At 40.3% G+C, this 18,858-nt stretch overlaps 1 protein-coding gene across 1 annotated transcript in view; it reads right to left on the bottom strand.

Annotated features, from left to right (window-relative positions):
* LOXHD1 (lipoxygenase homology domains 1) overlaps positions 1-18,858 on the bottom strand; it is a 179,654-nt gene that overhangs the window by 126,882 nt on the left and 33,914 nt on the right. The window contains exons 5-6 of the mRNA XM_030810026.1: positions 13,661-13,759; positions 6,084-6,232 (exon numbers count right to left, since the gene is read on the bottom strand). Of these exons, the coding sequence (XP_030665886.1) occupies positions 6,084-6,232; positions 13,661-13,759 (248 nt within the window). The remainder of the gene's footprint in view (positions 1-6,083; positions 6,233-13,660; positions 13,760-18,858) is intronic.

Below are 18,858 nucleotides of genomic sequence, written 5' to 3'. Positions count from 1 at the left end.
TGACCTTATTGGTGAGAAGCAGAGCCCATGCAAGGGGAACTGCGAGCCCCACATCAGGCACAGTGAATCCTAGGATCTTGTGATCAGGTCAGAAAACATCAGCCACCAACAGTAAGGCTAATGGAATCTATGATGCCTCCCTCAGGGACTCCCATGTGAGCTAAGTTAGTGAGGCTGAGATAAGTGTGCCTTCTAGAATACACCAAAGAGCTGAGGGGCCCTCTCAAAATGTGCCCAGAAGATCCAACTGAAAACTTGCTCTAGGTTAAGTAGAATTGTTAATAGCTAGAATGTGTCCTCCAGTCATAATACAATATGGGCAGAGGGTAACCTTTTTACTGTCAACATGTATCTCATAACATCATGTTATATACCTTAAATATACACAATAAAATTTATTTTAAAAATTCGATCACTTTAGAACAGGATTAAGATGATAAAATGCTACCAAGACCAAGCAAGCATCTGGTAGCTTTGTAAAAATTGAAGACTATACTGTAAAAAACAAAAGCATTCAAACAAAAACACACTTTCACGGTTGTCTCTATATATGTTCAAAGTGCACAACCCTCTGCTTTACATTATTCCTGCAGGAAATTCTGTCTCAAATGAATTTCAAAGTATACAGATTTTGGCTGGGCATGGTGGCTCACACCTGTAATCCCAGCACTTTGGGAGGCCAAGGCGGGAGGATCATGAGGTCAGGAGATCATGACCATCCTGGCTAACATGGTGAAACCCCATCTCTACTAAAAATACAAAAAAATTAGCCAGGCATGGTGGCAGGCACCTATAGTCTCAGCTACTCAGGAGGCTGACGCAGGAGAATGGCATGAACCCAGGAGGTGGAGCTTGCAGTGAGCCGAGATCATGCCACTGTACTCCAGTCTGGGCGATAGAGCAAGACTCCATCTCAAAAAAATAAAAATAAAAGAAATAAAAAGTATATAGATTTTTAGGAAAGCATCTCTTGCATAAAATGCAACCAACTTGTATCAAAGACTCAGGCAATAGGCATAAGAAAAGAAACCATCACATCAGGTTAGAGCTATACCAGGACAGTACCATCCAGGATCTGAGAATTGGACTAAGAGATTCCACTCAACCCTGGATGTGAGACGGGAGTTCAGTTATTACCCAACTGGAGCCAAGAATGAAAATAGAAGTGGGAGCAGGAAGAAGAGAGGAGGAGTAGGAAGATGGGAGATTTAATAAGCATGCCCTATGTTTCAGGGGCACCTTGACTATTGTCAGATACCAAGTCTGAACAAGACCCACCTCATTTGAGGTTGGGTAAAGGGAATACATCAACTTAAGATCTTGCAAAATTCCTGAATCAAAGACAGAGAAGATCATTCTAAAGAATCAGAGGAGGGGCAGAACTCTGGAAAGAACCTAATATGGGACACACCATAAGAACTCACACCATTCAACTGATGTGCTTAAGAGAATATAAGAAGATTTAGTCTTTATGAAATAGGAGTAAATATCTTTAAAGATAGATAAAACTACAATGAAAAGGCAATCAGTTGAGATTAAAAAATAACTAAGTAAGAAAGGGAATCAAGAAAAATAAAACTATACAGCAGCAAATAGATCAAAGTTCTTAAAATTCTGCCTGTTCTTTCACCAACTCCTGAGCATTTACTGTAAGAAATAATCATAGATGTACATAAAGATAAGGCATGAAACGTTTGTCACAGCACTATTTATAGTATAATAGTATACTGTACACACACACACACACACACACACACACAGGTTGAACATCTCTAATCTGAAAACCGAAATCCAAAATGCTCCAAAGTCCAAAATTTTTTGAGTGCTGACAACACACCAAAAGTGGAAAATTCCACACCAGACCTTATATGATGGGTCACAGTCCAAACACAGTCAAAACTTTGCTTCATGTAAAAAAATTATTGACTAATACTGTGTAGAATTACCTTCAGGGTACTTGCATAAGGTGTATGTGAAACAAATAAATTTCATGCTTAGACTTGGGTCCCATCCCAAGATATCTCATTATGTATATGCAAATATTCCAAATTCAAAAAAGCCTGAAATCTGGAACACTTCTGGTCCCAAGCATTTCCAATAAGGTATATTCAACCTGTATAGCATAATATAAATTTTATGTGTTACATAATATACAGTATATAGCATAATTATGTCATATAATAATTTTGAGGAAAAAATAGAAACATTTGACAAAAGGAGATTGTTTTAATAAGTCATGGTAGAACTAAAACACTTATTTCCATCATTAAAAATTACACTGTAGCTAGGCGTGGTGGCTCACACCTGTAAACACAGCACTTTTGGAGGTCGAGGCAGGCATATCACCTAAGGTCAAGAGTTCAAGACCAGCCTGGTCGACATGGTGAAACCCTGTCTCTACTAAAACTACAAAAATTAGCCAGGCATGGTGGCGGGCACCTGTAATCCCAGCTACTTGGGAGGCTGAGGCAGGAGAAGAATCGCTTGAACCCGGGAGGCAAAGATTGCAGTGAGCTAAGACTGTGCCACTGCACTCCAGCCTCAGCGACAGAGTGACACTCTGTCTCAAAAAAAAAAAAAAATTATATTGTAAAATAGCCATGTCATTCTATTTAAATAACATGGGGATATATGCATGCTATATTTAAAAATGAAAATGTTTGTAAAATATTGTATTCATTATGACACCATATATATATATGGTGTCATATATATACACATATATATGTACATATATACATATATATGGTGTCATAATGAATATATATATACACACACATATATATGGGGTGATAATATGATACATATATAGGTGATAAGTGATATATATATTAATTAATAGAAAAATGACTAGAGGATATTCATCCAAATATTAACTGGTTATGTTTGGGTGGTAAAATTATGAGTGGTTCTTTTTGTTTATTTGTATTTTCTAAATGTTTTATGATGAACATGTATTAGTTTTGTAAGAAAAAATAATTAAAAGAAAGACATTCAGAATTGAAATATACATTGACAGGAGAAAGAAGTGGAACTCAGTGTGGAACAGCAAGTCAATGATGTGGTGGGAATTTGACAAGTTCTCAAGGAATGCAAAAAGGTAGAGACGACAGGAGTAAACGGGAAGCTGCCAGTTTTGGAAGGTAGAGAATGGAAATCCAATAGACGGGCAATTGGCTGTCCTGAGGAAGAGACCAGAACAAATGCCACCCAAGCAAGAATCTAACATACAATAAGAAATCTCTTTTCTGACCTATAAATGAATTAATTATAAATAAATGAATAAACAAATAGCCTGCCCATCCCATAGAAAACACATACTGTGTTTCAGAGAAATTAAAAACAAACACGGAAGGAAGGAGGGAAGGAAGGAAGGAAGGAAGGAAGGGAGGGCGGGCGGGCAGGCAAAGACCCTACTCCTAGATGCTGTCTGGCAAGACTTTTGAATATAAAGAAAAACATCTGCAAGCATCTGGCAGGAAAAAAAATTAGGTTACCCGGAAAGAAACGAAAGTCTACTTGGCCTCAATATCACATTTCAGAAGTTAACGGAATATAATACATAAAGTTTTAAAGGAAAAAAGTGTTTTCACCCATAGATTTCACACCTTGCCAAGCTGCCCTTTGAGGGTAAGGCAACAAAGAAACACATCTTGGCATGTGAACCTGCCTCCTTGGGGAACCTTCCTGAGAGCACAACGCACCCATGTGACCAAGAAGGAACCTGAGTTCAAGAGGGTGAAACTGTTCACCCTTTAAAGCTCTGTCCACTAAACCTTGTGTTTTCACTCTGCTGTCTTCCTTTTCAGAATGAAGAAAGTGGACTTCAAGGTACCTGTTCTGTGCCCCACCCTGGCTGAGGTCATAAAATGCACAGGCCTCCTCTCCCCACTTTGCCCAGCTACGTAGGAAACCACCTGAAAACACACTTCTGCTGGTGTATTGGCTATTTGGATTCTGGACTCACGCCCTATTTCTTCTCCAATCCAAGCAGCAGTTCCACTTAGCCTCCTGGTACCCTGTTCAGTACCAGGCTTGCTGCTCTTAGGACCAGGCAAGCCCTTCCTTTCCAAAGGAATTTGGGCATTTCTTCCTTTGTTGATTCAATGCCCAGTCCCATGCCAAGAGTTAGGGAGGTGCCCTCAAGGAACTTTCAGACTAATTATGAAAAGAGGTGTGGCCATCACTAGGATGCTCACTCAACACCCTTTCCAATCACTTTCTTCCTAGTCCACTTCTATTCTACAAGCTGAAAGCTAACCACCCAATTTCCCAGCTTTCACTGCAGCTAGGTTATCCACATAATACATATTTGGCCAGTGAAATGTAGCCAGAAGTTCCAAGGAGGGCTCTGCTTTTTTCAAAATAAGGCATGATTTGCCAGAAAACAGTCTTTATCCCCCTTGTCAAAGCCTTTATCCCCTTTTTATCTCCCCCTCTTTCTGTCTGGAACATAGATAAGATGTCTAGAGATTCAGTAGCTATCATGTGCTCATGAGGCAACAAATTGGAGGATAAAAGTCCCAGTGCTGGCGATGATAACGCAGAGAGGGAGCAGGTGCCTCGGAAAGCAGCTGCACCAGCCTTGAGCTGACCACATTTGGATTTCCTGGCTGAAAAGATGCAGGATGAGCTGAAAAAAATAAGCTTCTAGTTGTTTAACACTGCACTTGAATGTTCTGATCCTTGCAGCCAAATATTTTCCTGATACAAGAAGATAAATAAAGATAAGCAATAACAAAACCTCAACTATCAGACAGCCTCATTCTTTACAGTCAAGTTGTTATGAATCTGGGAGTTTTCTATTTTAAGCAATAAGACGTTTCTCAAAATACTTTTTCAAAAATATATAACACATTAACCTTTTCCTATCATTCTGTAATGAACAGAAATATTATACATTGATGTCTTCATAACTGAGGGAAGTCTACGCAAAAGGCCGGTTGCCTGTTTTCTAACTGACCTCAGCCTGGTGTGAATTTTTAATATTCTTTTGGTATTTTATATCTTCTCTGACTTCCCCTTACTGTTCTCGATAACCCTACCCATTGCAGTGCCTCTTTCCCCTTCTAATTTTCCGCTAGAGGTTTAAAATTACAGGAAGCAAGTTTACTAGAAGGGATTACAGGTAAGCACTAGATTCTGAGTGCAAGTCTGAAGGGGGCTTCCTTCAAAATCAGGGCAAGGCCAGATAGAGCCAGGGACATGAGCTTTCTTTACAAACTTTGAATGGGATACGTTTTAGCTGCTCAGGAGCCTTTTTGCTTTCTTCTTGATTCTTAACTTTGTCCTGGATAGGTGAAACTATAACACTTGAGATCCATAAATTTGTGGTACAAAGCAACAGGTCAATATAAGTCACAAGAAAGCATACACTTGGATCAAATGAATGCTATAAGCAAGCAGGGTTCTAAAATTTCACGGGAGGGAGAGGTTCTGGTGGGCCAGGGTCAGGGAAAGCTTCATGGCAGAGTCTTGAAGAATGAATAGGGCCCGGCTAGGTTCAAATGAAAGCACTGGGCTTCCTACAAAAAAGGATGAGTTCACGTCTTTTGCAGGGACATGGATGAAGCTGGAAACCGTCATTCTCAGCAAACTATCACAAGGACAGAAAACCAAACACCGCATGTTCTCACTCATAGGTGGGAATTGAACAATGAGAACACTTGGACACAGGGCGGGGAACATCACACACTGGGGCCTGTAGGGGGCTGGGGGGCTGGGGGAGGGATAGCATTAGGAGAAATACCTAACGTAAATGACAAGTTGATGGGTGCAGCAAACCAACATGGCACACGTATACTTATGTAAAAACATGCACATTGTGCACATGTACCCTAAAAAGAAAAGAGAGAGAGAGAGAAAAAAAGAGAGAGAAAGTACTGGACTTCCTATGAAGATGGTAACGTGAGTGAAGTCTTGGAGGCCATAAGGAGGACAGAATGGCTGGCCATCTGGCTTAGGTAGAAGAGTGGATGCAGATGGACCTAGAGAAGGAAGTTGGGACTGAGATACAACCCTCTGAAGAAGAAGAAGCCCCCCTTCCAAGGCCACAGGGACCACAGAGAAGCAGCTGAACTCACCTGGGACAGGAACCAACCTGCAGATCCCCCCTTATTGTTGTGGCCAACATTGATCTTCATCAGCTGCCCCAAATCCGGGGCATCCAGGATGAACCTGTCTTCAGCTCCCTTTTCAAAGTTGTTCTTTTCATTTTCTAGCCTACGCTCCCCTGTATGCACAGACATACAAAAGAAATTACAAAAAGACCAGAAGAAAAGAATTTCCAAGCCTTCATCGTCCGCCCACTGAAAGATGCCCTTCCAAAGTCAACAAGGGCAACTTCCTCCTGAGATCTAAGGGCTCCTTACATCCCTCCAGTCTCTGAACAAGGCAGAGGTTTGCTTCATGTGTGGCTTGTGCCCAGGTCCTATAACTGAGCTTTTGATTTCTGCCTTACTCTAGAGTCCCGATCCTACTAAACTGATTTGTACCTCCATCTCTAGATCTAGGACCCTGCCTTGCTTTTGCCAGTTGCTTGTCCTGAATTGGAACAATAGCCACAGCAGTTGGTAAAGGGGCTGTTGGTATTCAGCCTACAGACTTCCTTAGACCTGACTCCTTTTCTGGAAAACAGTTCTGGTAAGTATTAATACTATCAGATGCTGCTGGTTGTTTAACATAGTTTTGGGTTTTACTCTCATTTATTCCTCACCACAATTCAAGAAGGAGATATTATTAACTCTGTCTTGCAAATGAAGAAACAGAGACTTAGAGAAGTTAAATAACTTGCCAAAAGTCATGCAGGTTATAAGAACTTAGTTAGGACTCAAATTTTAACCTGTTCTTTCTGCTCTGCAATTTTCCATTATTGTGTATCTACAAATCTTATCTAGGCACCAGTTTTTGCTGAAACCATCCTGTGTTCTTTCTTTTTAATTGTTTTTAAATTTTAAATCGTGAAGTTCAAACATACAGAAAATAATATAAGACATTCATGTACCCACCATCCAGATTTAAGAGAGATAACAGATACTAACATTTTGTCCAGTTTTCTCCAGAACTTTCTCATTTCTTAAGGATGTAAAACATGACCGATATGTCAAGGGCCTCACTGTCCATCTCTTCCCTTCTACTCCTTTCCCAGAATAAACACTATCTTCAACTTGGTATATATCATTCCCAAGAATTTTTGTTTGCATATATATGTATCTATAAAGAAGATATACTATTTATGCATGTTTTAGAATTTTACATAAATAGTATCATAGTACACACCTCTCTACCTCAAATTCTTCATCTATACAATGGAGATGATAACAGTGCCTCCCTCATAGGATTTTACTGTGAGATTGACTGAATTAATACACAAACAGCACTTAGGACGGCTCCTGAAGTGTGGTAGTGACTATTACATTATTATTGCTGCTGATGTGGTTGCTATTGTTTCCTGTTATCATTGTCACATACCCTCATGCTACTTGCTTTTTCTCAGTTAATGTCATCCTTTTGAGAGTACCTTGATGATAGTCATAACTTTAGTTTATTCATCTGACTGCTGTATAATAGTCATTGAATGAAGGAAACACTGTTGTCTACGCATTCTTCTACTGATGGACATTTAGGTTGCTTCTAATTTTTTACTATTGCAAACAGCACTGAAATGGACTCTTCTGTACCTATCTCCTACTGCACATTTGTAAGAACAGCTCTGAATAGATACCTACAGTTTCTGGACCCTGAGGTGTGCTCATCTTCAGTTTATTAGATGTTGCAAAATTTACCTCCAAAAATGGTGTACTACATTAATTACCACCAGTAGTATATGAAGATTTCTATTCCCCACAATCATTATTAACATAAATTTTTTAAAATTTTTATTCAGTGTGTACCCAATAGCATCTTATTGTAGTTTTAATTTGCATTCCCCTACTTATTTGGGGATATTGAGAATATGTTCATGAATATATTTTGGCCATTTAGGCTTTGCTCTTCTGTAATTTTTCCATTTATATCTTTTATTCCATTTTTCTCTTGTCTTGTTTGCCTATGTTTATCATACAGATATTTTTCTTGTTTTAATAGACTTCAATTTATCAATATTTTCCTTTGTTGCTTATGCTTTTAATGAATTGTTTACGAAATCCCATCTCTAAATTGAGATTAAAAAGATACTCCTTTAGAGTTTCTTCTAAAAATTTTATATTTTTGCTTTTTCACATTTAAGTCTTTAGCCCATCTGAAAGTTATTTTGTGCATGATGAAAGGCAGGAATTTAATTTTGTCGTTTTTCATATGGTTAGACAATTGTTCAAACACCAGTAATTGAACATTTCATCTTTTCCTTCTGATTTATAATGCCAACTCTATGTGTGCTTCTAGACTCTTTATTCTGTTTCATTGCTTTATTTTGTTTATCCATCTAGCAATATCACACTGTTTTAGTTTTTAGAGACCTAAAATATCTTAATATCTGGCAGGGCAAATATTCTCATATTATTAATATTGTTAGCATTATTTTCATTATTCAAAATTGTCTTGTCAATATTTAGCTCTTTATGGCTTAGCCCTACATGAATTTTAGTAGCAATGTAAGCTGTGGGGTATAGCCTTTTAAGATTTTGACTGAAATTGCATTGCATTTATAAAACCACCTGGGAAAATTTGACATATTAATGAATTTGAGTCTTTTCTCCTCCATGAATGTATTTCTCAATTTATTCACATATTCTTGTATATCCTTCAATAAAAATTTATAGTTTTCCCAAAAAGGCTCTTTTTAATATTTATTCTTAGGTACCTTGTAATTGCTAATGTAAATAATATATTTTTAAATTAAATGTTTGCATTACTTATTTTTATTACTTTTTGTATGGTAATCTTGTATCCAGCAACTTTAGTAACTTTCTCTTTCATTGGTTCTAATGGTTTGTAAATTCTCCTGGATTTTGTAGATGATCATTATTTTTTACCAAAATGAAAGTTTGTTGTTTCATTTTCAACCATTACAGCTTTTATTTCTTTTACTTGCCCTTTTTTTCTGGCCTTAGGACCTCTAGTACTGTGAAGAATAGAAATAATGAGTAGCTGGACTATTTCGTTTCTGGCTTTAAAAAGAGTGCTTTCAAGTTTTCAAAATTAAGCATGATATTTGTGCATATTTTGGTAGATAGCCTTATATTTTTCAAAAAAATTCTATTTCTAGTTTTCTATGGGTTTTTAAAAAGCAAATAATGCAAATTTCCCTGCATCTATCAAGATAATTCTTTCTCTTTAATCTGTTACTATGATAAATTATATAAATAGACTAATGTTAAATTATCATTAAATCCCTGGAATAAACTTTACAGAGTAGAAATTATTTGTCATATATCTATATATTTATTTATCAATTTGGTATGCTAATATTTAAAATTTTTAGGTCTTTCACATGACAAAATGTTTATCATCACTGGCCATCAGAGAAATGCAAATCAAAACCACAATGAGATATCATCTCATACCAGTTAGAATAGCCATCATTAAAAAGTCAGGAAACAACAGGTGCTGGAGAGGATGTAGAGAAATAGGAACACCTTTACACTGTTGGTGGGAGTGTAAATTAGTTCAACCATTGTGGAAGACAGTGTGGCGATTCCTCAAGGATCTAGAACTAGAAACACCATTTGACCCAGCCATCCCATTACTGAGTATATACCCAAAGTTTTATAAATCATGATGCTATAAAGACACATGCACATGTATGTTTATTGCGGCACTATTCACAATAGCAAAGACTTGGAACCAACCCAAATGTCCATCAATGATAGACTGGATTAAGAAAATGTGGCACATATACATCATGGAATACTATGCAGCCATAAAAAAGGATGAGTTCATGTCCTTTTTAGGGATGTGGATGAAGCTGGAAACCATCATTCTGAGCAAACTATCACAAGGACAGAAAACCAAACACCGCATGTTCTCACTCATAGGTGGGAATTGAACAATGAGAACACTTGGACACAGGGTGGGGAACATCACATACTGGGGCCTGTCATGGGATGGGGGGAGTGGGGAGGGATAGCATTAGGAGAGATACCTAATGTAAATGATGAGTTAACAGGTGCAGCACACCAACGTGGCACATGTATACATATGTAACAAACCTGTATGTTGTGCACATGTACCCTAGTACTTGAAGTATAATAATAAATAAATAAATAAAAAGATTTTTAGGATTTTATTCATAAATAAGACTAATCTGTACATTTCTTTCTCTTAATTTATCAGCCTGATTTTGGTATCAAAAATCATACAATAAACTGGGACACATTACCTATTTCCCTATTCTTTGAAACAATTTATATAAGATGGAGATTCATAATTTCTTAAATATTTGGTAGATTTTGCCTGAACAGTCTTCTTGGTGTGATGTCTTGGGTGAATTTTAATTACTGCTCTAATTTCTTTAGTGATTACAGATCTCCTTGGAAATTGGCTATAGCATGTTCTTAAGAGAATCTTTTTAGGATACTGAGATGAAAGATCAGGCTACATCATATAGTGGCAATCATAAGGCTTGGACCCCAGCCTCTTTACTATGCTAGAGGAGACCCTCATGTTCCCTCAAGCATAAATGATGATGTGGCAGAAGAGGACCAAAGGCCAAGATTCTCCCATGTCATATTGCTATGGGACCCTAGCCCCAGGAAAGAGGCTAGCTTTCTCAATAATGTGGCTTAGACCTCACAGCCCAAGGGCCAGTGTTTCTCTCCCAGGCCTGCAGTCTTGCCCTGCAAGATCCTCCTGGAATGACCCAGTATGTGATGGGTAACAGGGACCTGCATAGTTGCTATTGCTATTGTCTCCTCTAGTTTCCCCGGATAAATTCTGTTCCGGGTGGTGGTGGTGGTGGTGATGATGATATAACATGTGCTATCAGATTATTCATATTATAATTTATTCTTTAATTACTTAGACATATGCTTTTTAATTTTTAAATGGGGTGAGAAGTGGACATTTCTTCTAATTTTATTGCCTTATGATCAAAGAATGTTGTCTCTATATTATTGATTCATTTAAGTTAAGGCTTGCTTTGTGATTTTGTATATAGTCATTATATGCTTGATAAGAATGTGTATTCTCTACCAGTTGGATGCAGTAATCTATATACTCCCTTTAGGTCAAGCTTATTAACTGTGTAGTTGAAATCTTTTCCACTCATACTAAATTTGTATGCATTTGGCCTATCCATTACTGACAGTATTGTATCAAAATCTCCCACTATGATTCTGTATTTGCCAAATTCCTCCAAGAATTTTGTTAATTTTTGCTTCACATATTTTGGGAATATGTTGTTAAGTTTACACAAGTTCAAAATTATTGTATCATTCTTTTTGTCATTATTCCTTTTGTCGTTGTCTAATATATTTTTATTTGAACAAAGTTGTTTGCCTGAAAGTTTCATTTGACAGCTATTAATATAGCTATGCCAGAATCTTTCCTGTTTGTTAATGTTTTCCTGGTATATTTTATTTCATCCCATTTATTCTCAGACTTTTTGTATCATATACTGTATTTAAGCTGGATTTTTGAATTTTCATCTAAGAGAATATCCATCTTTTAAATGCTGACTTTGTTCTATTTATTAATACATTTGTTTTACTTTTTGCTATTAGCCATGTTTTTTCTTTGCTTCCCTTTCTTCATTTCCTTCCTTCTATTGGATTGATTCTTTATTCCCTTTTATTTCTTCCTTTGGTTTTCAAATTATACATTTCTGTTTTGGGGTGGTTACTTTTACAATTTTGATATGCATACTTATTAAAATCTACAGTTAATCATTATCCCTACTCTCCTGTGAATGGGGAGGTCAGCAGGGGCCAAGACCCTTACTATGTCTTAACTCTCATCATCCACTTTCCTTCTCAAATATTATTGATTTTAACTGTTTGAGGTCCACATTTCTTCATGCGCTGATGTTAGTCATCATTATTGTTGTTTTGTATAGTCAATGCTTGCTTAGATTCATTACATAGTTATCCATTTTTGCTCACCTTTGTTTCTTATATCTCACTCCTTTCTTCTGTGTACAATTTCCTTTTCCTTGAAGTATATCCTTTAGTGGTTGTTTAAGCATATGAATGGTAAACTCTATTTATTTTTGTTTGCATGGAAATTTGCTAATTTAGCCTTCACTCTGGAATGATAACCTAGCTCGTATAGAATTATAGGATGATATATATTCTTGCTTAGAATAGTGAAGATACTATTCCACGTACTTATGACCTACATAGGTTGCTGATAGGAATTTGCTATCAATCTAATTATTGTTTTTATAGAAAGTAATCTGCCAAATCTACTTCCTTTTAAAATATTTCCCTTTGCCTTTAGTTTCCCCACAATGTATCTAATTATCTGAAATTCTTGAGGATTTAATATTATTGTGTGTTGTGTTGATTAATGCTTAGTTATGATAAATTATATATTTGAATGTTTCGTAGTTTTGGAAAGTGAACATATTTTCAGTATTTTATCTGTGGTAATTTCAGGCAGTCTTGCAAATGCTTTTGCCAAATATCTAAAGGTATTACTGGCATGAAACCAATTTTCTGTACTTCAGGGAGAGGGGCTTCCAAATCACACTTGTAGTGTTAAATCAAACCTCAAGCCCACATGCAGTGCAGGCCTAAGGTATCAATTTCTCAGCATTTTTTTTTAATTTAGAGCTCTTGCCAAGAAACGTTTACTGTACTGATGAGCAAATTTTTTCCTGGTCTATTTTTTCACTGAAGATGCTCCTCTGAACCATCAGGGCTTCTGGCTTTATATTCAGTTTTAATTTCAAATCTCTTGACTCATGCAGGGCCAAGGTCTCATTTCCTGACCCCACATGGGTATGAAAGCTCATCCTCTAGATTGTTGAGCATGAAAGCTCTCTCCTTCCAGGAGCCACCACATCTATTCATAGTTAACACTTTGGTTTTGAATTCCCTCTTCATTTCTAGCACTGGCACCTGGAGATTTCTCTTTCTTTTTCCTTATAAGCTTAGCAATACATTTTGAATTCTTTAGTATATTGTTACAAAATTCACACGTCTTTGTAGCTTTTCCAACTCCTATGTAATTCTGCTAAATTGGCAGAAGCAGAAGAGAACCACCTGTCTCATTCTGACCTGAACTTCCTCTCAACACCTACAGCTGTGTCTGAGCTCTCCATTCTTGCTTTCCCTGTGAGGCCAAGTCAAATTCTATTCCCAGCCTCATTCTGTTCTGCCCCAAACTACTGCATTGAATCAGGCCATACCCAGCCACATCCCAAAGTATAATTCAAGATGGGCATGGAGCTTAGGAAGATAGAGTAAGTGAGAATGAGTTTCCTAGAGATGTGAAGCTTGGGAGTGTCCATAGTCTGAGATGCAGGACAATTGCAATCAACCCACAAACCAGCCATACTGTAATCAGAAAACACATCACACACATAAACTTTACAACACAAAATGAACACCTGCTGCCCAGGACAAACCCACTCCAAACCACATCACAAGAAGTGAGATGCTCAATAGAGGAGCCCAAAGTGGGGCTCAAGCTCCCTTCCTCTGCCAGGACTGTGGGAAGAACCCCATCTACAAAATAGTCCTGGGCTTGGCTTGTGAAAAAAATAATTCAAACCCATTACCTGTGTCTCCATACTCTCCAAAAATATTGATGAAGACATCAGCATCTGTCCCTGCACCAATTACATCACCAGTGTATACCTTGACTTCATACTTATTACCTAGGAACAAGGAGAGAGAAAAACCTTAGCTCATCAGGATCCTGAAAAGAGAATAGAGGCCCCAAAGTAGCTACCACACTATCTACCTTACCCCAGCAATGCATAAATTGTCACCATTACTGTCAATAACAGAGCAAAAAACAACTCACTCAACATTAGTTCCAAATGGTCATTGGATGTATGACCATCACTGTATGTGATGAATAAATCAGAGGTAGAGAAGACCTTCTGTTTTTATCTACTAACATGTTGCCTTGAAACACAGGGATCAGCCCAGACCCAAGGTGCCACCCTGAACCAACTCCCACCATATCTCCCCTGAACTATTGAAATGTCTCTAACTAGGCCCTCTGTATCTCCTCTGCCTTTCCCAATCCATTTTCCACATTGCACCACAGCATAAAAATTCACTGGGAGAACTGGATTCTGCAGACGAAAATCAAATTTATATGTAAATTGTCAAAGCCATAACCAATGCAAAGACAAGAGGCACCAATAGTGGCTGGCATGCTTAGGGCCCTTTCAAAGACCTGTATCTGCTTCCTGTATCTTTGCTCCATTCATTGAACAAAACTTAATCCCCTGTAACCTCCAAATGCCTTAGCTTCAGCCTCAGCCATGGCCTTGATGGGAGACGGGGCTTGGTAAACTTGACAACACGATGAGACCTGCCCAGGTCTCCCCAGCTGGAGCCTGCCTTAGAGTGAGGAGCAAAGGTCAGGGGTTGGTATGTGTGGTCAAGGGAAGGGGACTCCTCCAGCTTTTCACTGGGTGCCAACAATTCCAAGGGCTGAGACCACTCTCCCTCCCCTTTTCCCTTCTTACAGTGGCTTCCTATGTTTTATGTAGCAGAATCCTTTTTTATAGGTGTCTTTTGCCCAATATGTGAAGCTGGTAAAAACTAGAGCTGTTCTAATCAAGGTTCAGAGTCCCAGTCCCTCTGCCCACCTGTTCCCTAGTGCCTTCTCTGAGCCCTGTCCCTGGCCCTTAGAGGTTTTTCTCTTCTGTATTCCTCAGCTCTGCTATGTTGCCTGTGACAATGATTTCTGCGTTTTGTCATTTACTGTCTTGTGTTGTTTGCTATTTCCTGCAGGTAAGGCTTCTAATTTCAAGCATTTATAGGAGGGCTGGGAGCAGGACTTCCTTCTCCTGGATAATCTCGGTGCTGGGCATGTACATTACAGTCTCATTAAGTATGTTGGAAAGTAAATGGAATCAAATTTCCTAAAATTCAAAGTCTCCAGGAAGTTGCTGAGGGCAAAGGACTGAGGTTGGAGAGATGAGGAGAAAACCTAATTTCATCCCTTCCAGAGGTGACACGGTGCAGGATCCTGCAGGAGCCCCACAGAGGACAGCCCACACACAGCCCCTGAAAGTTGGCCTTGAACTGGTGAGAACACTGAGGCAGCAGCGGTCAGTGCCTTCCCTTTCTCTCCTCAGTCCTCACTTGAGGAAACCCATCAATGGGGTAGGGAAGAATCCTGCAATTCTTGTCCCTAACTGAGAGCTCCAGGAGGAGCAGCCACTGTCAGACTCCCACACCTCTTGCTTTACAGTGAAGATCCTCTAGACCTCAGCCAGAACCGGAGGTTTTGGAAGAGGCCAGGTCAGGGAACTCTGAGGTAAGCAGCTTGAAACTGGGGCCACACTCAGGTTACCTGGCAGTAACACCTGGCAGGTGTTAAACGGGCAGATTCCAGGTTTCCCAGCTTCTGAGCCACGTTGTTTGTAAGGACCAGGGAGGCCTCAGCCATGGCTAGCTAATTCTGCTTTTACCATCTTCCATATTCCAGAGGCTGCCCCCCAGGATTGGTTCTCTCCTCCCTGGCTGGCCGCGCCTCTGAGAACATTCATTTTGCCTCACAACCTTTCCCAACTCCAGTCCAGGGCTCACATCACAGAGGCGAGACCCCTCTTCAGGGTGGCAAGATGCCCAGGGCCCCTTGGTTGGTGAAGCCAGGGAGGGTGGTGGCTGGGGAAGGTTCTGAAGGTTGCATCAGTCCATTGGAAGGGGCAGCAGGGCTCCAGGGGAAACTGCACACAGTGAAGCAGGAGAAAGGATGAGAGGGGCTGGGAAGCATTTGTCGAAGGAGTCGCCAATATTCTGAATCATTCCAGAAGGCAGAATTCTAATTAGTGAGTTGAGTTATAAAGCAGATTTTCACTCACCTAAGGAGAGGTTTCATAGTATCTAAGGCTATTCAACAAAGGAATGGATGCCCTTGGGTGGGGGAGGGAGTTTCCCATCCCTAGAGACACCTGACAGTTAGCATGTGCCAAGCACATTGGTGGAGAGCCACCTGCCAGTGATGCTGCACAGAAAATGCCATAGGTGAGAGGTTGTGGAAACACTAAAGGTCCTTTTTAATCTGCAATTCCTTGACACTTGACCAGGAAGGACGGACTCTGGAGGGAAGCCAGGAGATCAAGGAGACATCTCAGAAGGTAGGGGAAGCACCCCGAATCAGGAAAAGTGAGGCCTGGGCAGCACGAACCCACAAGGGACTTTGGGAACACACAGCATCCATGCTCTGGGAAAGTCTGGAGAAGCAGACCACGAACCCAAAGCGAGGCAACTTGGGGAGACAAGCCAAGAGTCAGAGATCAGGAGACCAGGGCTGGGGCGGAAAGGAGCTTCTAGGACTTTCCAGCTGAGGTGGACAAGGGACCCAAGCCAAGAGATCAGGAAGTCACATGGACAGAGGTCAGGAGGAAGCTTATCCTAGAACAAGCAGACTGTCCTCTAGCCTCTGCAGAACTTTCTATGGCAGATGGGGCCCTGAGTCCATATGCGGTTGGCTGGGTGGAGAATAGGATCCCTGTGTGACAGATGACTGCCAATCACATTGAGAAGGAGAGAAGAACTGCAGCAGGGATGGACAGATGCACCTCACAAAACCATTTCTTAGAAGGCCCCATACATGGATGCTGACGTTTATTACATTACTCTTCTACCTCCTTTATTTCATATTCCCTCTTCTAGCAGAACCTCAGACTATCTACTTTGCCATTTTCCAAAACAAGGCCCGGGCCCAATGCCAGCCCTGACCTGTGCTTAGGTGCATCTGCCAATGAGAGAACAAGGCTGAGTAAAAGCAGGGCTCCATTCTCGCACTATTGGCAAACGCCAGCTCAGGGCATCAAGCCTTCCTGTCATACGAGTGCCCCCCAATTTCCTGTGACTAGAGTTTCAGTGAGTGCAGACTTGCTGTTCTGGTCTCAAGCAGGTTTTTGCTTGTTGAACTCACCCCTTGGATCTTGTAATCTGTGAGAACAAAACGCCCACATATGAGATAGGGCTGCTGCCCTGGCAACTGGGCACTGACCAGAGAGAAAGGGAAAGACTGATTAAAAAAAAAAAAAATCCATGCCCAAAGGCCAGCAGGAAGCAGGGAAATAGGGAGAAAGATGATGATAAGAAAGAATTCCCATGTGAGCCAAAAGGTCACCTTTCATCTCTGAAAATGACATGGTAGATTCACCTTCCAGGGCAAAAAATACTAAATATTCACAAAGGCATGTGCAGCTAACAAGCCCCTTGCATATCCCAGATGTCATTTGATCCACACAATGGCCACATGTGATAGGCAGGGCAGGTGCTGTTGACATTCTCATTTACAGATAAGAAAACTGAAGCTCAGAGGGCAAGGTGGCTCGCCCCAGGACAGGTAGTTGCTAAATGATGCAAGAAGGGCTCAAAGCAAGGTCTCTGGTCTTTGAATCCAGGGCTTTTCCCAGGATACCCCAGGCCTCCCAGGCCCTATGCCAGGGTGGGCAAACTTTTTCTGTAAAGCACCAGATAGGAAATATTTTAGGATTTGCAGGCCATTTGGTCTCTGTCACATCAACTGTTCAACTCTACTGTTGTGGCACGAAAGCAACAATAGACAATATTACATAAACAAATGGGTATGTGGCTATATTACAGTAAGACTTTATTTATGGACATTGCCATGTGAATTTCATATAATTTTTATGTGTCCCAAAATATTGCTTTTTAAAAAAATTCTTTTCAACTGTTTAAAAACATAGAAACCATTCTTAGCCCGGGGTCCATACAAAAACAGGTGGCAGGCTGGGATTGGGCCACCGATGCGAGTTAGGATATGTCTTGCACTCTCAGGCACTATTCTGCCTGTCTCTAGGCAGGGGGTGGTGGGCAGATCTGCTCTCTGTGGCCTGCAATTCGAGCAAAGCTGCCTGGACCAGGGTGGTCAGCTGCTGGCTGCAGGATAATGGCAGCATATCCAGACCATTAGCTAAGCATCTCAAGGCTCTGAAGATTGGGGAAGGAGTCCCCTCTCTCTGTTGCAGTAGAGCATGTCCTGTGCCCATTGTGAATGAGCAGGGCCAACTTCCCTGCTCCTGCAATGCCGTGTGGCTGGGCTGAGCCTGGCGGTCCACTGATAGAAGAGGCGGCCTGATCTGGGGTTTCCTAAAGGCAGGGACAGAGGGCAGCACCACTTCTGCAATCTTAGTCTTAAGCTTTTTGTTCATAGCCCGATTGAGAGTAAGGAGCAGAAATGGAAAGAGGTGAAGGTCAAGTTGGAGGAGAGGCTAGCACTGAGTGCACCCCTCTTCCTGATCAAGCTCGGGAGAAACAGGGCTTAGTGATGGATTATGGAAATCATCACCCAAGCCAGCCCTAGAGCTGGCCTGTGATTTACCTATTTAGTGTATTATCTGTTGTTCAATTGTCCCTAGAGTTGATCTCTCTCTGGCCTTTTAGCAGGGCTACCATTAGCCTATATGGGACCTTTGTGCAAATTAGGCAAAAAGAATCTCTTTCTCAAGACACTTTACTGCCATCTGTTGGATAACTGTCATAATAAACACACAAATCTACAAGCTCTCTGATGTGAATTGTGTCTCCTTACATAGTCATACTTGTGCAGTGCGTGACTTGCACATCTGAGCCCAGCAACCCTACCTTTCACGTAGTCACCTCCTTCCACTAAAGGTCAGCATGAGCTCAGGGAGGTCAAACTAATTTAAGCATTGATCTGAAGAATATACAATGAGGGCTATAGACCAGGAATTAAGCTAAACACATGGTACCTTCCAAAGCCAACCAGAATTGAGCTGGAGTCCTGTGCAGG

The sequence above is a fragment of the Nomascus leucogenys genome, chromosome 4, assembly GCF_006542625.1.
Source record: "Nomascus leucogenys isolate Asia chromosome 4, Asia_NLE_v1, whole genome shotgun sequence".
Taxonomy (NCBI): Eukaryota; Metazoa; Chordata; class Mammalia; order Primates; family Hylobatidae; genus Nomascus; species Nomascus leucogenys.
This window is presented reverse-complemented; position numbering and strand designations above follow the sequence as displayed.